This window comes from Sturnira hondurensis, unplaced genomic scaffold (assembly GCF_014824575.4).
Source record: "Sturnira hondurensis isolate 20B ecotype Veracruz unplaced genomic scaffold, ASM1482457v3 Scaffold0022910, whole genome shotgun sequence".
In the NCBI taxonomy this organism is placed as follows: domain Eukaryota; kingdom Metazoa; phylum Chordata; class Mammalia; order Chiroptera; family Phyllostomidae; genus Sturnira; species Sturnira hondurensis.
Genome location: NW_028095541.1, coordinates 13,333,715 through 13,356,130, shown reverse-complemented (window position 1 = coordinate 13,356,130; position 22,416 = coordinate 13,333,715). Strand labels below are relative to the sequence as shown.

Sequence of the window (22,416 nt, the reverse complement as noted above, 5' to 3'; positions counted from 1 at the left end):
ATTCCTAAAGTATCCCAGGCCGATTTTCCTTATCTTTATTCCTCTCTAGTCCGTTTACTTGTTGAGCAGCCCAGCCCAGCCCACCTGGGGTGACCCTCCCAACCACCGAGGAAAGGTTCCAGGCTTGACCTTAGTCTCTGCTGGTCTTCAGATTTCAGAGGCTGCCTCTTGGGAGGCTTTTGATGGCACAGACAGCGTTATGCCAGCGCTCAAGGACACGCCCTCCCCTTCCCGTGGCCACCAGCCTCTACTCCATGGCTTCTCAGACTTTCTTGTTAGCCCAGTGTCTGATCCCTCACGAGCTCCCAGATGCCCAGGTTCATTTGGGAGCACCTTTTGCTCTTCTGCTACTGCTGTTGGTTACAATGCAGCTGCGGTGAGGTCCCCGTGCACCGGGGAAGCCTTGCTGCTCTGTCGGAATGGGTTCAGTTGCCATTACCTCCTTTCAGTTGCCATTACCTCCTTTTGCTGACTGGCTGCAGTTTATTTTTGTATCACCCTTTTCGTATCACTCTTGTTTTTGTACTCCTGTTACCATGTTTAAATGATTGTTTTTAAGCCTTTGCTCTTGTTTTAATTTGCTGTTTCGGAATTTGTTCAGTGATACTTAATATTTGATTTGTCTGTTATGATCAATTTATTTATTATTATTATCAGCTTTTAGTCTAAAATGCTTACAAGAAAAATAACTATTTGAAACTCTTTAGCCCCCTAAACTTTATTTTCCTAGTTTGAAGCAATTGCTGGTATAACTTAATTTTTAATGTTTTAATTCTACCCCTACTGTTGCTGTAGCCTTTTGTGGAGTGAAAGGGACAGCCTCATTCAACAGGGTTTCACCGCCTTTGGTGGGGTCATTGCTCAGAAAACCTTTTCGCTTGTCTGGGCGACCCATTTGTAGTATTGGAAGTTTATTTTCTGGAGCATTCCTGTCTCTTACATCCTGTGAGGTGGGGTGAGGGAGACATAAGAAACGGGCTTCTGGGGCAAGACAGGCTGCATTCCAACCTGGCCTGCTGTGCAGTAGCCGTGCGACACCTGACATTCCAGACTTTTTCGGGTCATCTGTGTCTTCCTCTGAAAAATGAGGACAATAAGAGCATCTGCTTTCTAGGGTTGTCTGAGGGTTAAATGAAATACTATTTGCAAAGATTTACACCTACTTCTGGCCTCTCATAGGCTTCTGCTGATTTTGAACCTCAGTGTTCACAGTACTTATACGTTAAATTATATTATTTAGCAATTTATTGTCTCAAAAAGGGAATCAAGCATTGGATTTGAATTTTGGAAATTCTGGATTGTTTTTGAATTAACTGTTTATTTCCATTACTGTAAAAATCATATTCTTGGGAAAGGGTCCCTTGGCCCCTGCAACAGGTCTGGGCAGTGGAAAGAGCACCATGGCCCTCCTCAAGCCTAATGTGTTTCTCTCAGTGTTTTCAAAGCCAATGGGAGAAAAGTTTGCCTTAGAACTATTAGATAAATACTGTTAAGAAGGTACATAGTTTTATTTTCACTGTTATTCTTACCACAGTATTGCATGATTTTTTTTCTTGGACTTAATGTTCAAGAAATTAAAATTGACCAAGTTGTTAACATGGCAAGACTTTAACAGGGGATGACTTTGAGCTCCATCACAAGTACTTCATTTTCAAAGCCACATTTCAGCCACTAAAATATGTCAGTGACAGTTTGTGTTACAGTTCGTTCTGCATTTAAAAGTATTTTCCAAAAAGCATGTTCAGACCAAACATCAGGCATTTAGTATATTTTCCTACAAAAGTTTTCTCTTTGGTGAAACCTGACTTTTAAAAAGTAAAGTAATAAGGCCAACAACATGTATGTGCAGGGGAGGGAGTAGGGAGAAAGCTTTATGTTAAAAAAAAAACCCTATAAAACACTTTATAGCTGAAGCCAATAGAAAATCGAACTTTTATCTTGTGGATATTCATCTTCAGTTACAAGGCATCAGAGGAAACTAATAATAACCTTTCTATACATTTCCTGTTTCTAGCTTGAGCACTAAGTGCTGTTCTGTCCTCCTTTGTGCTAAATCTTACATGCTGTGTAAAGACTGCTTAGTGAGGTGGTTTGAATAGACATATATAAGACTCATCATTTTTTCCCATAAAACAGAGGCAGAACAAAAAGGTCTCCCTCATAAAGCAGAGAGAAAAGTAACTCAAAATTAAATGTTAATGTTAGTATGTTTAGAATTCCCATAGCTTTTATTTTATTTTATTTTTTAATCAGCATATTTGCTTGAATAAGTATATATGGAATCTCTTAAAAATGTTTATTGATTAAGCTAATATGGTTGTCTCATTTTTTCCTCTCCTTTATTCCCCACTCCCCTGTACTCCCCTCCCACCCACATTTTACCTCCTTAGTTCATGTCCATGGGTCATACATACAAGTTCTTTGGCTTTTCCATTTCCTGTACTGTTCTCAACCTCCCTCTGTCTGGTTTGTACCTACCATTTATGCTTCTTACTCCCTGTACTTTGTCCCCCATTGTCCCCCTCCCCTCCTCCACTGATAGCCCTCCATGTGATCTCCATTTCTGTGATTCTGGTCCTGTTCTAGTTGTTTGCTTAGTTTGTTTTTGTTTGTTTGTTTTTAGGTTCAGTTGTTGATAGTTGTGAGTTTGTTGTCATTTTACTGTTTATAGTTTTGATCATCTTTTTCTTAGAAAAGTCCCTTTAACATTTCATATAGTAAGGGCTTGGTGGTGATGAAGTCCTTTAAATTGACCGTATCTCGGAAGCACTTTATCTGCCCTTCCATTCTAAATGAGAGCTTTCCTGGACTTATAAGTACTTTGTAGGTAACCGTCTCCTTTTCTCTTGCTGATTTTAAGGTTCTTTCTTTATCTTTAACCTTTGGCAGTTTAATTGTGCTGTGTCTTGGTGTGTGCTTCTTTGGATCCAACTTCTTTGGGACTCTCTGAGCTTCCAAAGCTGGACATCCTGGAAGTCTGTTTCATTCACCAGATTGGGGAAGTTCTTCATTATTTTTTCAAGTAACTTTTCAATTTCTTGCTTTTCCTCTTCTCTTACTGGCGCTTCCATGATTTGGATGTTGGAACATTTAAAGTTGTCCCTGAGGTTCCTAACCCTCTACCAGAAGGGCCCAGTTTGCTTGTGGGTATCAGGGGAAGTGATGAAAGCCTGCCCAGAGCCCAGGAAGCAGCAGTGTTCCCTCTCTGGCCCCTCCCTCACGTACAGCACCACAACACAGTGACGTGGGTTGCCCCACCCTGGCAAATGCCTAAGACTTTGCCCCTTACAACACAGCAGGTGCACCAGGGCAAAGAAATATGGGCCAAATGAAAGAACAGAGCAAAATTTCAGAAATAGAACTAAGCGATGAAGAGATGGCCAACCTATCAGATGCAGAGTTCAAACACCTGTAATCAGGATGCTCAAAGAATTCCTATAGCTTTTAATGAACTTTAGATGAAGGCTTGTAGGAATTATTCTGTTCCACAGGGTTTTATCTAGATGCCTGGAACTCCAAAGCCGTCATTGAATTTATGAGTGTGTGATGGATGTAAACTTATAATATTTGTATATAAGAGGTAATTATGATCTTTATTAGAATCACTATTGGTTTTTTTATGCTATTGGTTCATCTTAAATGTTTATACTCCAGCTTAATTTCTGGGCACCAATTACAATTATGTTCATTGAGCTGATTTTGTTTTGGTTTTGTTTTTTTTAAGTATACTTTATTGATTATGTTATTACAGTTGTCCCAGTTTTCCCTTTTATCTCCATTCTGCCCAGTACCCGCCTTCCCTCCAGCAACTCCCACCCCACACACCTTAGTTTATGTGCATGGGTCATACTTACAAGTTCTTTGGCTTCTCCATTTCCTATACTACTCTTAACACCCCCCTGTCTATTTTGTACTTACCAATTATGCTTTTTAATTCCTACACCTTTCCCCCCTTCCCCTTCCCAGCTGATAACCCTCCAAATGATCTCCATGCCTATGATTATCTTCCTGTTGTGGTTGTTTGCTTAGTTTGTTTGTATAGTTTTATATGCAGTTGTTGATTGTTGTGAATTTGTTGCCTTTTTAATATTTATCGTTTTGATCTTTTTCTTAAATAAGTCCCTTTAGCATTTTATGTAATAGTAGCTTGGTGATGATGAACTCCTTTAGCTTTATTTTGTCTGGGAAGCACTTTATCTGTCCTTCCATTCTAAATGATGGCTTTGCTGGATAGAGTAATATAGGTTGTAGGTCTTTGCTTTTCATCACTTAGAATACTTGCCAGTCCCTTCTTCCCTGTAAGTTTCTTTTGAGAAATCAGCTGACAGTCTGATGGGAACTCCTTTGTAGGTAATTCTCTGCTTTTCTCTTGCTGCTTTTAAGATTCTCTCTTTATTTTTAACCTTTGGCATTTTAATTATGATGCCAAAGGTTAAAGGTTAATTAAACCTTGGTGTGGTCTTCTTTGGGTCCAACTTGTATGGGGTTTTCAGTGCTTCCTGGATTTGTATGTTTATTTCATTTGCCAAATTAGGGAAGTTTTCTTTCATTATTTTTTCAAATAAGTTTTCTATTTCTTGCTCTAGCTCTTCTCCTTCTGTTATCCCTATGATTTGGTTGTTGGCATGTCTGGAGCTGTCCCAGAGTCTTCTTTTATTAACCTCATTTTTTTGATTTCTTGTTTCTTCTTTCTGTTCTGGTTGAAATATTTATTTCTTCCTAATGTTCCAGATCATTAATTTGAATCCCAGCTACCTTCTCTTTAGCGTTGGTTCTTTGTAGGTTTTAAAAAAATTTTACTTAGTGTAACTTTCATTTCTTCCTGCACATTGTTGCCATACGCAATGAATTCTCTGAACATCCTGGTCACCAGTGATTTGAATTCTGTATTTGATAGGTTGTCTATCTCCCTTTCATTTTGTTCTGTTTCTGGGATTTTGTTCTGTTTCACTTGGGCCATATTTTTTTGTCTCCTCGATTTGACAGCCTCCCTGTGTTTGTTTCTGTGTATTAGGTAGAACTACTTTGACTCCCTATAAATGTGTGGGGTAATTGCCAGGGTGGAACAATCCACTTTTACCAATTTGTGGTTCTGTGTTGTGGAGCAGGGCTTGGAGAGGGGACTGTGCTGCTGCCTGGCTTCTGGGTGTTTGCCTGGTACTCGCCCCATTTCCAATCATTTTGCCCACTCCTCATATGTGACTAGTGCCCTTCCAGTTTTTGCCCTGGTATTGAATCCCAGAGTGGGTGGGTTTACATGCATTTTAAGACTGTGTGGGCCCTTTAAGTGAAGTTTCCTGAATATCTGGCAGTTTCTAACACTGCCCCAACCTCCAGTGGCTTTTAGACCCAGAAGTTATGGGCACTTATCTTCCCAGAGCTGAAACCCTGGGCTATGTAGTCTGGGCTGTGGCTGCGATCACCTGCTCCAAGGTATCCCTCCTGATTTTTATATACCACCCGTGAATGTGGGACCACCTGTGCCCCTTCCACCGCCACCACTGGCTCTCTGCACCACACCACATGTCCTTCCTGCTCTGCCCCATCTCCACATTTCCACCTCTCCTACATGGACAGATGAATGTGGATTCCTTAAATCCCTGATTGTGAGACTTCTATGCAGTTAGATTTTCTGACAATTCTGGGTGTTTTTTGTTTTGACATTTAGTTGTAGTTCTTTTTTTGGTTGTGTGATGGAGGCACTGTGTACCTACGCCTCCATCTTGACTGGAAGTCCTGAGCTGATTTTTGTGGAGTACTGACTGTGGCAGGCACTGTCCTAAGCAGGTGGGTTTGTTAGTGAACAACACAAACATTCTTGTCTTGTGGTACATGCATTCTCATGGGAGAAGATAGATGAAAAACATATTCATAAAAGTAATAATAAATAATAAAGTCAACTGTATAGTTGTTTGACTGTGATAAATGCTGTAGAAGCAATTTAAAGCCAAGAAGTTCTGGAGGAACCAGGAATTTTTGATTTTTGAGTCTGAAGATCATAGTACCTCATTGAAAAGGTAAGAATTTTGAACAGACTCTAAAGTAAAGAAGTTATCCATGCCCTCTTATACTTAGCTAAGGAAGACAGGTGTGGTTTTATTTTGACCTGTTAATTTTATTATACTTTTGTCATAGCCCTGAGATAGAGATGAGAGAGTACTTAGTTTATATAAATTGGTATAAATAGCTGCTTTGGAAAAATGGTGCTCTTTCCACAAGATTTCCACTCCAATTTTCTTTTCTTTCTTTTTCTCCTCCTTTTTTTACATTAATATTTAAGTGATGCTTCAACTAATAGCTCTTTTCTTTTCAACAGAGGAAAGATAATCTGAACCTCTATCAGGGCTTGTTGCTAAGTTGCCACATTTTCTATAGTTTGGTTCCAAGGGAACTTTATTTTATTTTAATTTTAAAAATTTATTTATCTTTAGAGAGGAAGGGAAGGAGAGAAGGAGAGAAATATCAATGTATGGTTGCCTCTTGTGAGTCCCCTGCTGGGAACTGGCCTGCAACCCAGGCATGTGCCCTGACTCGGAATCGAACCGCGATCCTGTGGTTCACAGGCCCGCACTCAATCCACTGGGCTACACCAGCCAGGGCAGGTTCCAAGGGAACTTTAAATTTAGTTTTATGAACAGATTTGTCACTCTCCAACCCAAAATCCAGCCACTGGCTGATGCGATCATTACAGGACTGTGAGTCAGATATAACAGCATGGTTGTTTTTATTTTATGCCTAGAGCAACAAAAATAGTGCTGCAATATGATAAGTGCACTTTTACAACACATGTCTGATCCTCTGTTGCAGTAAATCAAATGAGTAAGTGTGTTTTTCAGGTAACAAAAGCAGTTAGAATATTTATTGCAGACTCTGTAATTCTGATATTTTTCTCTGGATGGTAAGAGTAACAAGTCTGGCCAAATCCATAAAAATGTCTGGGGGGAAATGTGGAAGACTTTTCGTGTTAAGCAGCGCAGGTATACTGGAGGTGAACACACAGTGGAGCGGAAGCCGTGTCAGTGGTTTTCCACATAACAAGCCATTTAATATTTGTGCCATGATGGACAAAGATCAATAGCAAAAGCTAATAATGCTTGGTCTGAACAACAGATTCCTTTTCAATATATAAATTTTTAAATTGTCATTCAAGAATATATTTATTGATGAGAGAAAGAGAAAAAGAGAGAAAGAAACATCTATCAGTTGTCTTCTGTGCATGCCCCAACTGGGGATCAAACCCGCAACATTTTGATGCATGGAACTATGCTCAATTGGGTGCCCCAGCTGAGCCACCCAGCCAGGGCCTAATACATAATTTAATGTTAGACATAAATCCAAATAAGAGTGAGTTTTATTACTCCATTATGACTGTTACATGGATATCTAGTGTGTTGCAACTAATTTGGCCTATTTGCACCTACCTGTATCTCTCTTTCTCAGAATTTTCTTTCCCAACATATTATTAGCACTATAGTCTTTAGTACGATGATTGTTTTTCTCCACTGTAAGGCATCACCCTTCTATATGTACATTATTAAATTCAACTTGATGCTCATCAATCTTAAGAAAAACTACAGCTAAGTTTCATGCTGGACATTCACAAATAAAAATTACTTTATGCTCATTCTTTGTAGACTACATGAGAGTCACTAAAAAAAAAATATGTACCAGCCCTGGCTGGTGGGCCTCAGTGGATTGAGTGCCAGCTTGCCAACCAAAGGGTTGCTGGTTCAATTCCCAGTCAGGGCACGTACCTGGGTTGCAGGTCAGGTCCCTAGAAGGGGGTGTGCAAGAGGCAACCGCACATTGATGTTTTTCTCCCTTTCTTTCTCCCTCTTTCCCCTCTCTCTAAAAATAAATAAAATCTTAAAAAACGATTTTAAAATATACCGTAGTTCATTGATTTCATTAAAATTACTTTCATAATAGTAATATATTTTTGTTGTAGTACATGATTATTTACTTAGGATCTGCACTTAGCACAAAAATAAGTAGAGGGTTGAAGCATCAAAGTACAATGCTAGAGAGTATGGCCATAAACTTTTTTTAAATTAAAAAATGCCATGCTGATATTTTAAAGCAGTGTATGTCTAAATGCTCTTATATAAGTGAAGGCTATGAATTTACATATGGATTTTAAAATTTTTTCTCCTTTAGGTAAAAATGAGGGCATTTTTAATGTGAATATTTTCTTAAATGTAAACTTTTAAGTAGAAACTTTACTAGCATCATTGTATTGACACCCTAAATGGACTGTATTTCTTTGGCTGAAGTGAATGACCTTTATATAAAATCATATACAACACAGTTTTCTACTTTCAGGAAGAAGTTATAATTAAATGCACAAAAGTAATTAAAAATAGCCCTGGCCAGGTAGCTCAGCTGGTTAGAGGGTTATTCTGATACACCAAGATTGTGAGTTCCATCCCCTGCCATGGCACATACAAGAAGCAACCAATGAATGCATGAATAAGTGGAACAAGAAATCTCTCTCTCTCTCCGCCCCCCACCTCCCTCACTTCCTCTCTCTCTCTTTAAAATCAATCAAAAAATTTTAGAAAGTAATTAAAACAATGTGCCTTTTTAATCTCAATGATCCAACTGACACATTTTTTGCAAGAACTTCAACTAATGGGGATTGATACACATAGCTTTATCCTTCTCAGAATTTGCACACAAAATGATTTTGTAAATTCATATGAAATTTTAAAAAATGTAATAAATACATGTCAAGTTTGAATAGAAACATTCTTTTATTTTCAAAGCTAGTAAGCATATCAACTTCAGTTCACTGCCTGAATTCCAAATTAATGATCTCCAAAATAATTTGTTTAATGCTTCTTGGCTTTTACTTACACCACTGCAAGTAAATCATGCTTGTATTTGCTTTTCCTTAGACCCAAATCAGGAATTCTGATAGACGTGCCCAATGCATGTTGAGAGGCCTGGTATGCACGTCAACTTCATGCAGTTGGGTTTAGATTCTCAGAGGTTCTGCAGAGAATGAGTTCTGAGATCCCCAAATTGGACTTCCGCCACATTTTGTACCCAGAAACTTTTCCTATTCCACAAGTTCTGATAGTCATAACTACCTAAAGTGTGGGGCAGCTTGGAACAGGGTGAGAAACTCCATGAAGTTACGGATTAGCCATTAACAGACAATGGGGCAACTAGCTACCCAAGTTCGTGTTTTATTGGCATTCTTTTAATAAGATAGTAGGTAGAATGGAAAAAATGTAGACTTTAGAGTTAGATAGGCAGGTTTTGAATAGCAGTTAAATTGCACTCCAGATGTGTGACCTTAGAAAAATTACTTAACCTTTGATTGTCTTAGTTTTCTCATCTGTAAAATGAGGAGAATACCTCTTTTGCAGGGATGTTCTGGGGATTAGTAACGGTGTATGTAACCATGTGACATGCCTGCCCCGTAGCCACATGACATGTGACCGCGTTGTGTCATCATCATCATTCCAAAGCCCACTGTCTGTGATTTAAATCTGTGCTAGATAGTCTTTGCTTGTCTTTATCATTAACAAGCACAATTGAAAACTGTACAGTAACTTATTTATATACATATGTATAAAAGTATTTCAACAGTTGTGGTAGAAATTTATATGTTGAAGGGGAAATGAATCTGTCCCATTACAGAGGCATCTGCATGAACCTCGCTCAGTTTGCACTTAAATTAACACCAGTATAAACAGGTTTTGTATTCTCAGCACAAACCAATCAGCTGAAAATGTGAACTTATGCCCAAGCATAGGAAGAAACAGGATAGTAATGTAGATCTAAGCTGTGGTCTTAATGTCAAGATCTGAAGAAGAGAAACTCTAGAACTTCTCCAGTGTAAACGACAGGATTGAGCCAGGGGCCTGTCAGGAAAAATGCTGTTTGTGGGCCTCCTGGGCAATTCTATAGTAAAAGTGATTGAAATTTTGTCCCTGTTAAAACTTCATTGTGATGATACTCCCACCTTTGAAGACAATCTTCAAATCTTCAATCCTCAAGTTTAATCTAGGGGAAAATTTTCAAATAAAATCATTTCTGCCTTGGTTGGGTGGCTCATTTGGTTGGAACATCACCCCATACACCAAAGGTTGTGGGTTTGATTCCTGGTCAGGGCACACACCTCTTTGGTCAGGGCTCGTACAGAAGGCAACCGATCAATGATTTTCTCTCTTATGAATGTTTCTCTCTTTCTCTCTGTCTCTCTTTCCACCACCCCATTCCTTTCTCTTCAAACCAATAAACATCTTTGGGTAAGGATAAAAATAATAATAACAACAATAAAATCATCGGCCCCTGAACATTCTTGGTATACTCCATGAGTGTACAGTGAAGGGAGCAAGCTACAAAGAGTTAGATTATGTAAGGGCTAAAATTGACTATAGTCAGAATTTAAGGGCATTATATTAGAGACAGCATACTTTCCCCTACTAATTCAAACATACTTAGTTTTTCCTCCAGAGTTAAAATAAATCATTGGGGCTTTTTGGCATGTGTAGTAGAATAAAGAAAAGAAAAGAAAAAAGCTAGACTCTCACTCAGTAAAGTATCTCACACTCTGAGAAGCGCTCCAGAGCTGGACCTCCTGAAGGAAAGAATAAATTTACGTCACCCCCTTTAGTCCCGGGGATCGCGTGTGTGCATGCACGCGCGTGTGTGCATGGCAGGGGTTGGGGTGGGGTGGGGATGACAGGCAAACACCCACTATTTAAATTTTGGTGTTTGGTTTGCTTTTATCTTTTTCTTTGAGCATGTACAATTGGGTTTGTGTCATCTTTAGAGAAAGCGCAGCTCCATTGTAATACTCCTTGTTTTTCTTGTTTGTTTTGTATTTATTTTAAAGAGCAAGTTTTAGCACTTCAAATAATTTTTGTACCTTCAGAGCATATAAATATATAAGCCCTAGAAGTGTCTGGCATTTTGTACAGTCACTAAATACTTACCACTCTCCTCCTGGCCTCTGGAGATCTTGTCTCTGCTCAGTCTCAAGTTTCACCTTGACGTGACTATATTCCCAAGGGTGCGCTAGTCCTGGCCACTCTGTTACATAGCAGTCCTTGTCCGAGTTCAGTTAAGTAGATAGATTTCCTTTCCGTACACTCGCTGTTGCAGTGCTGGATGCATCAGCCTTCCCTCTGCCTCTTTTTATCTTAAGATCAAGAGAGCTGTGTTCAGGTTTGAGATCCACCAACTTCTCTTAGTGACCTTGAGCATGTTACCTAACCATTGTATCCAGGCTTTGAGGCAGGCAGATGCTTTTTACCTTTAACTTTTACTCCTTTGGTTCATTCAACAAATGGTTTTACCTGCATAATAGAGTAAGTCCCAAGTATAATTTGAATAAATAAAACTAACTAATGAGTACCTACAGTTCACCGGCTAGGGAAACAACTGGTGAATAAGTAGATGACACCTGTTCTCACAGAGCTCACCTTCTGTTAGAGGATAGCTGGGAAGTGGGTGTACAGGGAGCACATGAACTTGGTACCTAACCCAAATAGAAACCTTAAGGAATGATTCCCTCAGATGTCTAAGCTGAATCTTTTTTAAAAAATATATTTTATTTATTTATTTTTATAGGGGAAGGGAGAGAGAAAGAGAGGGAGAGAAACATCAGTGTGTGGTTGCGTCTCACACGCCCCCAGCTGGGGACCTGACCTGCAACCCAGGCCTGTGCCCTGACTGGGAATGGAACCAGTGACCTTTTGGTTCACAGGCTGACACTCAATGTGCTGAGCCACAGCAGCCAGGGCTCCAAGTCGAATCTTAAATAAACAAAAATTAGCACGCGGAGAGCGGACAGAGTGTTCTTGCAAAAGCACGAGCATGTGGTGAGTACCCGACAATGCAAGAGAACCTGCCGTGTTTCAGGAAGCGGCAGAACCTTGTGTCGGTGGAGGGCGCGACGTCAGGGAAGGAGTGGCAAGAGTGAAGAATAGAGATATAAATGAAGCTCAAAACTTACAATCTATATAGACCTGTCAAAGAATTCATATTTGATTCTGTGCACAGGGGAGGGAGAATGAGAGATGCTGCTGAGAAGTGACAGAGCTTGAGCCAGGATGGTGCAGACAGCAGTGAGCCATGGCTGGAGGAGAACATAGGAGTAAGGGGCTTTGGGGGGTCTCTGTTGTGCGTTTGTTTTCAAGTAGGAGAGATGTATTAATTTTAAGTGTCCAAGGAAAGGAGCTGGAGATGAGAGAGGCAAAGATTCAAGAAGAAGAGAGCTAAGAGCAGGCTTAACAATGTGTGACTAGAGAAAAGGATGAAGGATGGTCTAGATGGGCCTAGCTGCATTAAGTTGTAGAAAGAACTTTGAAGAAATTGCACTCGTTGGCTTCTGTGTTCTCTGAGGTGGTGATGATAACACTAGAAATTTCTTTCATTAAACAGATATTTGTTAGCTTACTTATATCATGGAGACCATAAATGACATAAAGTGATCCTGCCCTCACACCACCTCTTTCTTGAGGGAGAGACAGGCCATTAAACAGTGTATTATCCAGCTGTTGAATTAGGATATTTAACTATTACGAGGGAGATGTGCAGGATGCTCTGATAATATGCAATTGAGAAACGTGGGCCACAGGGTCAGGAGAGACTTTTCTTGAGGAAAAGCCATTTGAGCAGCGCTTGGAAGGGCACTCCAGAAGTACCCGGGGCTTTAGGGAAAAGGGAAAGCAGCCAGAGCATAAGCTTTGGGCAGGAGGACAAGGCCGGCATCAGATCATGCAGAGCCTTGTAAACCATGTAGAAATTTTCGTATTTTTTGGAAGAGCCCCTGGAAACTACATTTTTCAAGAATGTTAACAAGGGAGTGACAGGATCAGAAGAGCTCCTTGAAAAAACCTCTCTGGCTGCTGGGTGGTGATAAAGTAATGTCGCCTGAGTAGATGTGGGGCAGCCCCCAGGAGGCTGTTCCAGGGGAGCAGGCGAACGTGGTGGTGCCTTGGACCAGTGTGGCAGCATTGGCCATGCAGAAGCATGGGAGGGCCTTTAGGAGGTAAAGTTGACAGCCTTCGGCAATGGTTTGATCGTAGGGTGTGGAAGAGAGAAGTAATAAGGAGGCTCCTAGAGTGTGATTAGGGAGGAGAATGGAGGGTTGAAATCACCAGTATGTGATGTAGGAAATACAATTGATAAGGAAACAGAGTAGTTGTTGGAGAGCCTGAAGGTCTTGGTTTATAAGTGGTGAGCCTGAATGTATGGCATCGTGGCACCAGGCTTGAATGGGTTTCTGCACTCAGTAGTCAGGTGTATCTGTGGAGAGAGGCCCTTGGATTGAGTTTAGACTGAGAGTTTCCTTGGCAAGTGTGATTTAAGGACCATGTGTGAGAGATACCAGGATATTAGCAAAAGAGTAGCAAATGTGATGGTCCATGGAAGTGAAGACATGAAAGGCTATAGATAAAAAGGAAAAAATGAAGGCACAGAGGTTCTTATGATAATAGGTATAACAGGAATAAGTGAGAGATCTGAAAGGACTGGAGATTGGATTCATATTGTGAAGCTTGAATTTAATACTTTAGTAATAAAGTAGCTCCTAGTGATGGTACAGTCAAGGTTTGCTCTGTAAGTGTCCAGAGTGAACTAGAGAAGTCACTAGAGATTAGGGATCAGGGAAGTAAGAGGCTAGTTTTTGAAAGGGTGTTCACATGGGTGTTGAGGTGATCCAAACGGTGACAGGAGTGAGGTGCTGAGAATGACAAAAGCCAGGTGCTGAAGTCTTACAGCAGTGGTTTTGGACAGGGCAGCCCTGCCCACCAGGGATCGATAAGGACATTTGCAAGGATTGTTTTTTTAAGTCAGAATGGCCGAAGGGGCTGGGGATGTAGATTTGACATTTCTGCAGAAGAAAAATCTGACCTGCATCACACACCACTCCCACCTGTTGTACAAGACATTCAGGGGCTGAATCAGTGATTCAGCTTATGGTGGGGCTGGAAAATAAGAGGCCCTCTTTTTGCAACACTGACGCACTGTCCCATTCCATGGGGAGGAATTACTGTTACACGGAACTTAGATGTCAAGTGCAGTTCATTTGCAAAATTGGGATTTTCTTCACTTTGATAGTCTTGACATGTTATCCCTTTCTCAGTTCAGGCTGTTTCCTTAATCATATTCCCCTAAGTCTCATCTGTGGTTTCTATCCACTTGCTAGTCCTTATTCTAATATTTACCTGCATCTTTGGGCTTTCATTTTTCTGTACTTTCTTTTTCTAAATATATATTTTTTATTTTTGTATTACACTTGGCATAAAATATTTTATTAGTTCCAGGTATATAACACAGTGACTATAGACATTTATAAAACTTACAAAATAGTCATCCTGATGAATCTAGTAATGATCTGACACTATACTTAGTTATTACAATGTTACTGACTATATTCTTCATGCTGTACTTTACATCTCCATGACTATTTTGATACCTGGTAGTTTATACTTCTTAATCCCTTCCCCTTTTTACCCGTCTCCCACCCCTCTCCCATCTGGCAGTCATCAATATGGACTCTGTATCTATGAGTTTGTTTCTGTTTTGTTTGTTCATTTATTTTGTTTTTATAGATTTCACATATAAGTGAAATTCAGTGATATTTGTCTTTCTCTGTCTGACTTATTTTATTAGCATAATACCCTCTAGATCCACCCATGTATTGCAGATGGCAAGATTTCATTCTTTTTTTATGGCTGAGTCATATTCCATTGTATATATGCACTATTTCATTGATATCTGGTCATCTATTAATGGACACTTAGGTTGCTTTCATATCTTGGCTATTGTAAATAATGCTGCAATAAACATGTGGACGTACATGTCTTTTTGATTTAGTGTTTCGTGTTTCTTTGGATAAATACCCAGAAATGGAATTGCTGGGTACTTATTTTCCTATTGTTACAGCTTTTGTTTAAAAGTCTATTTTGTCTATAAGTATTTTTTAAATTTATTTATTTAATTGTTGTTCAAGTACAGTTTTCTGGTTTGTACTTCCAGCTCCCCCCAGTGCGTCCCACCTTTCTCCCATTTCCACCCCCCTTATTGTCCATGTGTCCTTTATACTTGTTCCTGTAAATCCTTCCCCTTTTCCCCTGGAATTCCCTCCCCTCCCCACTCTGGTCACTATCAACCTGTTCTCTATTTCAGTGTCTTTGGTTATATTTTGCTCACTTGTTTGTTTTGTTGTTTAGGTTCCTGTTAAAGGTGAGATCATATGGTATTTGTCTTTTGCCGCCTGGCTTATTTTACTCAGCATATATATTTTGTCTATAAGTATTGATACCTCAGCTTTTTTTGTTTGTTTCCATTTTTATGAAATATTTTGGCACTTTCAGTCTGAATGTGTCTGTCAATCTGACATGAATCTCTTGTAGGTAGTATATGTAGGGTCTTTATGATTCATTCAGCCACCCAGTGGTTTTCATTTGAAGCATATAGTCCATTTACATTTAAAGTTATTTTTTTTAAAGACTTTATTTATTTATTTATCTTTAGAAGGGAAAGAGAGGGAGAGAAACATCAATGTATGGTTGCCTTTCGTGCGTCCCCTGCTGGGAGTTGGCCTGCAGGGAACCTGCCTGCAACCCAGGCAATGTGCCCTGACTGGGAATCGAACCGCGATCATCTGGTTCGCAGGCCCGTGCTCAATCCACTGAGCTACACCAGCCAGGGCCCATTTAAAGTAATTTTTGATAGATATGTAGTTATTGCCATTTTATTATTCATATTTTTATCTCTTTTCATCTTCTTAAGTCCTTTTTAACATTTTTTAATACTGGTTTGGTGGTAATGAACTCCTATTGCTTTTTTTTTGTCTGGGAAGCTCTTTATTTGTACTTCAATTCTAAATGACAGCTTTACTGGGTAACAGTAGTCTTGGTTGTAGGGCCTTGATTTTCATCACTTGGAATATTTTGTGCCAGCCCCTTCTAGCCTGCAAAATGTCTGTTGAGAAAGCAGCTGACAGTCTTATTAACTCCCTCGTAGGTAATTAACTGCTTTTCTCTTGCTGCTTTTAAGATTTTCTTTTTGTTTTTAACCTTTGCCATTTTAATTTTGATGTGTTTTGGTGTGAGCCTCTTTGAGGCCATCTTGTTTGGGACTCTCTGCACTTCCTGGATTTGTATGCTTATTTCCTGTACCAGGTCAGGGGAATTTTCTGTCATTATTTTTTTCAAATAGGTTTTCAGTTTCTTGCTCTTTCTCTTCTCCTTCTGGCACCCCTGTGATGCAAATGTTGGTATGTGTGAAGTTGTCCCAGAGACCTCTTAAACGAACTTCATTTTTTTGGAGTCTTTTTTCGTTTTGCTTTTATGATTGGGTGTTTTCTGCTACCTAGTCTCCCAAATTGCTCGTTTAGTCCTCTCTTTCATCTACTCTACTACTGATTCCTTGTAATGTATTTTTCATATCAATTATTGTACTCTTCATTTCTGGCTGTTTCTTTTTTAGTTTTTCTACCTGTACTTTCAGGTTTCTTATTTCTTTGTTGAAGTTCTTACTGAGACCATTGAGCATATTTATTACCAGTGTTTTGAACTATGCATTTAGTAAATTTCTTGTCTTCATTTTGTTAACTTATTTTTCTGGAGTTTTGTTCTGTTCTTTCACTTGGGATATGTTTCTTTTTCTCCTCACTTTGGCTGCCTCCTTGATTTTTTTCCCTGTCTATTAGGTAGAGCTGCTATGTCTCCCAGTCTTGTAGAGTGGCCTTATGTAACAGGTATCCTGTAGGGCCAATTGGCACAGTGTTCTGCTCACAAGTAGTACAAGTCTATCCCTTGTCTGGGTTATGTGTACCCTCCTGTTGTAACTGAGCCTTGATTGCTGTTGGTACATCAATGGGCGCGATTGACTCTGAGGATGATTGGTTATGAGGAGGGGTGGTGACTTGGTGGAGGAGCTTTTGTGCAAGGGCTGACCCTATGGAGCAGGATTCACTTTAACAGGACTCAGGGGCCCGCTGAGTCTTCCTTTTGGATGAGTTGTTTGTGGAACTGGTTGGGTCGTGTTCTACTGTGGTCTGAAGCTGGCTACCAGGTGTGTTGGGGCTTCTTGGGAGAAGCTCTGGTGCAGGCCAAAGTCATCACTGCCTATGCCCTACCCAGAGCCACTTGATACGAGCTACAAAAGTGATCTGCAGATGGTTGCCACTTGTGCTGGGCTTGGAGGTGCCTGGGAGAGGCAAAGCTGCATACTAGGATGGCTGCCTCAGTGCCGAGCTTGGGGCTCGTTAGCAAGAGATGTGGGGCATGCCAAGATTAGATGCTACTTGTTTGGGGTTGTGAACCTTTGAGTGGTTTTAGGGAAATCTGCATCATGCGCCAAGATAGGCCATTTGTATGGAAAAGCCAGTGGAAGTGCCTTGGGTGGGTCTGAAAGTTGGGTGGAAAATCACCAGGGTAGGGGGAACTCTATTAGCTAAGTGGATAGAGACTCAGATATGATATGTCCCTCTCCCCCAGTAGCTTTGTGATGGAAGGGCTTAACAAAGGAAAGATGGCCTCTGCCAGTACGTTTTTCTGAGATAAAGCTGCCCATCTAGCCCTTTACTGAAGCCAGACCATTCACTTCCTCCTTATATGTGTCTGATGCCTTTGGAGCTACTGTCCCAGTACTGGAGCTCAGAGTATGTGTGTGTTCTTTAAGAGGAATGCTTGGTATTCCAGCAGTCCTCTGACTCTCAGCCACAGTCCCCACTGGTTTTCAAGCCAGAAGTTATGGAGACTTCTTTTTCCAACATTAGAACCCTGGGTAGGGGAGCCCAGTGGGGGGCTGGGACCTTGGACCCTCAGGAAGGACCTTGGCAACTGAGATACTCCTCCTGATTTTCAACTGTCCACATGGGTGTGGACTAGCCCATTCCATGTCTCTGCCCCTCCTACCAGTCTCGATGTGGCTTCTTCTGTATATCCTTCGTTATAGGACTTCTGCCCAGCCAGCATTCAGAAGGTTCTCAATGATGGTTGTTCTATAGTTTATTTGTAATTTTGATGTGGCCATGCACAGAGGTGAGTACAGTGTTTACCTGTACCACCATCTTCACCAGAAGCCTTTCCTGTACTTTTTTGTACAGAATGGCTTCTAATCTTTTTATTACTCTTGAATCCACACTTATTTAAGTCGGTGCACACATCTGACTTCAATAGATTTTCTACCCTAGTTGTACCTGAGCAGTTACATACTGAAGTAGAGATTTTTTAAATCATAAATCACTTTTTAATCTTATACCTATTATATTTAGGGCATTATATTAATTTGAAGGGAGGAATTATGTATACTGATAAATTGTATTAGCTGTAAAGTCCATTTAGGATACAAATGGAATATTGCAGAGTATCAACTATGAAAAGGGAGAATTGAGAAGCTCTGTCTTAGAGAAGAAGCAGAGGAAGTTGCCACAGAATTGGCACTTGACAACAGTAGATGGAAAGATTGGTAAGGTGATGGTGGTAGTGGATAGCCAGCAGGGGCAAGTCTTTGATATAGGGCGAGGGGCCTAGAAATAACGTTGGAAGGAAGGCACAGTCCCCAACTCCAGCCTCTTTGTTACTGTTCATGATTTTCCCTCTACCCGGAACACCCATCTTACTCTTCTCTGTCCACCTATGTGTTCTTCATTAAGATGAAACCTTTTCTTTTTAAAGTTGGCAAGAGGAAGTAGACAAGAGCATGAACACTTGAATACCTGGATTCCACACTACATACTACACATAAGTTTTCATTTATTCCTCCCCAAAAGGGAACATAATTCCTTTTACTTATTTCATTATTACTTTTAGAATTAGGATGAGGTGTGATCAAGCTCAAAGACCTTAAATTGTCTAGTGTCTTAGTCTGTTAACAGTTTCTGTAATAAAATACCACAGATTTATTTCTCTATTCTGGAGATCAGGGTGCTAGCATGGTGGGTGACCCTCTTCCATGTCACATGTCTCGTTGTGCCACGATAGCTGAAGGAGCTCTGTGAGATCTCTTTTATAAGAGCACTAATTCCATTCATCAGGGCTCCAACCTCATGACCTAATCACCTCCTAAAAGCCTATCCTTTAGCACCATCACATTGGGCATTAGGGTTGCAGCGTGTGAATTTGGTGGGGGATGTGCACATTCAGATGATAGCATCCAGTATCATCACCAGGTGAGGAAGTAATGAAGGTCAGAATCCAACTCAAGGCAGACTGGCTCTGCAGTTTGTATTCTGCCCAAAGCCTGGCACTGTCATTAAATAGACTCTCAGGGCAGAGTTGTGAGAAGCTGGCCATTTGGGGCTTGTGCCCTTCTATCTTTTGATTTGCCTCCAATTTGAAGCTGCTCTTTGTTTTTGGTCCCCAGTCTCTTAATCAATTTGTGTTACTCTCTCATCTCAGTTTCTTTGTTTGAAAACAGGGTGTATTTATCACCTTGATTCTCCACAGCATCTACCGTATGCTTTGTTCCTTATAAATGTTTGGTATATATGCATTGATTGATTTAAATATGTAAAGTCTATGCAAGTTTTCAAATGTTTAAGGACCAACACTCTGAAAATACAGAGTGTAGAAGATCTTGACAAATGTAAATGTGGCTAATGGTTTGCAAATTTAAAATGCATTGTTAGATTTGCATCTGAAATAAAATTAAGATTCAAAGATTTTATTTAATTAGATCTAAAACATTTAAAATTGAAATTATCACTATCCAGATGGTGGATAGTGATTTTAAAATTTCCATTTTTTTTTAGGTGAACATATGTTTTAGGCTCTACTGGATACCATTACTGGGTAATGTACTCAGATACTCTTGAGTATGTTTATTTAAGACATAAATATTTCTAATCTTCTTCATGGAAAGGTGGGGATTCAAATTTTAAATTAACAACAACAATGAAACAACTAGCTTGTTCTTATGTACAACTCAACTAGAGATAATCTCTTTACCTGGGACGCATGTAAGATTGGATGCATGTTCTATGTCCTGTGGATTTCTGTCAATTACAGAAATGCTTGTATGGTATTTTGTTTAGTAATGAATGTATATTATTCTGTTTTCCAGGTCCTGTAGGTGTAGGTTTGAATGAACTGAAACGAAAGCTGCTGATGAGTGACATGCAGCACTATGGTGTGACAGTGCCCCGTAAGTCCTGTCCTGTTCCCTGCTGCTAGGACTGCTCTGGTGACGGCTCTGTGCCTGCGTGGCGTGCATGGTGCCAGGCACTCTTCTGAGCATTCCCCATCTGAACTCACAGCAGCCCTGTGGAGAGGGTATTTCCAGTATCTGCACTTGACACAGAGGAAACCGAGGCACCAGATAACAGTTGAGGGGTGTGCCCCAGATTTACGCAGATTATTGGCCTGAATATTTATTAATTACAGCTTTCTTACTCTCAATTTTATGGTGAATTTTAATACACATAAAACATTAACTTATTATTTACAAATTTTCTTGTAAATAGAAGTCTAATATTTCTTAAAATAAGTGCTAATGTTTTCCAGAATTTTCCCCAAGTATGAAGATTAGAAGGACCAAATTGCACAGAGCTGGAGGAGGCTTCATATAATATAAATCTTCATAATTTCTTTTTATATGTAGTAATTGGCAGATAGTGTTAAATGGGCCTTTCATAGCCATATAATCCAAATATGGTAGACTTCTTTTCAGTACATAGAATTAAATCTATTTTTATGAAAGTGGTTTTCACAGACATTCTTGCAAATAAAATGTGATTCTGGAAGCATTTTGATCTTCAGAATAAATGCCATTTGACTACTTAATATGTTGATGTTAGAAAGTCATCTAAAAGACTAAATTGAAATGTTGGCTTTTTTCAAGTGGTTTTAGTACTATTTTTTTAAGTCATTTGTATATAGCCCTTAGCCATGTTCTCTAGTTCTGGAAGAGTTCAACTTTATTTTAAAATTATAGTATTCTGTTACCTCGTTATTCCTTGTTACTACATTTTTCCAAATTATTGTTTGTAATCATTTTCAGCCATAAGTTATAGGACTGACAGTTTCCATCAACAGAGATGAAAGTTAAGGAAAATGTGGAAATGTGGAATTAAACAGTTTCTTTCTTTTAACTTTAATTATTCACTTCTCTTACAAAAGCTGAGTTGCAATATACTGGTAATTAGAAAATTTTACAAAACATGCCCTTAGTTAAGCTTACAGGTGAGCAATGACACAAGAGGATGGAAAACCAGATTACAAAAGAAAATAATAACTTTGTTAATTTTTACTGTGTATTCATCTCTTTTATTGCTCTTAATTTATTTTGTACCCCCAGTGACAGTAAAGCTCAGTGCTATCTCCATTTTACAGAGAAAAAGTGGGGTAGAAAGGATATACTTTGACTCACTCAGATTTCCGTGGGTGTCAGTTGCAGTTGAGTTTGAAACCAGGTTTTTGTAACCAGTTTTCATGTTCTGCCTCCTGTGTAACAGTGTGCAGCCCTTTCAAACCACAGATTCTTTTTTTGTAGCCCAGTTAGTAGGAAAAACGGATTCCTTTTGAAGATTAGAACTATCAATAAGTCTATCAAACGCAACTCTGATATTTTTTGGTATCACTCAACAACCTAAGGTACAAGACACTTTGGCCTCAATTTATATGATTATTAAAACAATATTTGTCTGGAAAGTTGTTACAGAACTTGACAACATCCAGAAAAGGTTCTAGGGCTGGGACTATCCAAAAAAATTCCCAAAGGATGGATTTTCCACTCTGATTCACTTTTAAACAGTTAGTGTCGAAAGATCCCCCACTGGCAGTGTTTGGCCTGATAAGAATCTTTTTGGGGTTCTAATAAAAAATTTCAAGGCCTTTCCAAAGAGATTCTCCTTCAGGAGACCTGACAGATTGTCTGAAAAATCTGTATTTACAGAAAGCATCCCAGGTGCTTCATAGTATCAGACATGTTTGGGAAACACAGCCCTACCACTAACTCAGGATAATTTAATTAATCAAATGATAGTATATTTTAAGAGCGATTTTGAAATTTTAGATTGTTTTGCCTTATGAAATACATTAGATGGAGTCTTGAATATTTGGAGAAAACTTCTTATTTGAGTTATTCCACCAGTATTCTGTTTGGTGTTTAACTCTATAATTCTCCTTTCCAGAACATGTACTACCATATTTTGCATGTATAATGTATGCTTTCCCCCCATATTTTTTAGGGAAAAATAAGGATGCACATTATATATGTGTATACTGATCACATACCATGGATATAATAATCCCATGTATAATACGCAAACATGTGGGTGCACATTATACACGGCAAAATGTGGTGACTACCCAACAGAGTGAACTTGGAAAATTGTGGAGCAATGGAACTCACACACACTGGTGGTGGCAGTGTAAATTGATTCAACTACTTTGGAAAACTAAGGGCCCTATCTATTTACTAAAGCTGAGCAAACACATACCT

General features: G+C 39.5%; 1 protein-coding gene across 4 annotated transcripts in view; it reads left to right on the top strand.

The window, feature by feature from the left end:
* Positions 1–22,416, top strand: part of MPP7 (MAGUK p55 scaffold protein 7) — a 247,704-nt gene that overhangs the window by 199,725 nt on the left and 25,563 nt on the right. For 3 of the 4 annotated variants that reach the window (XM_037037132.1, XM_037037133.1, XM_037037131.1), the window contains one exon: positions 20,038–20,118. The exons of the other annotated variant lie outside the window; for it this stretch is intronic. In XM_037037132.1, coding sequence (XP_036893027.1) covers positions 20,038–20,118 — 81 coding nt within the window. The remainder of the gene's footprint in view (positions 1–20,037; positions 20,119–22,416) is intronic. 4 annotated transcript variants of the gene reach the window in all.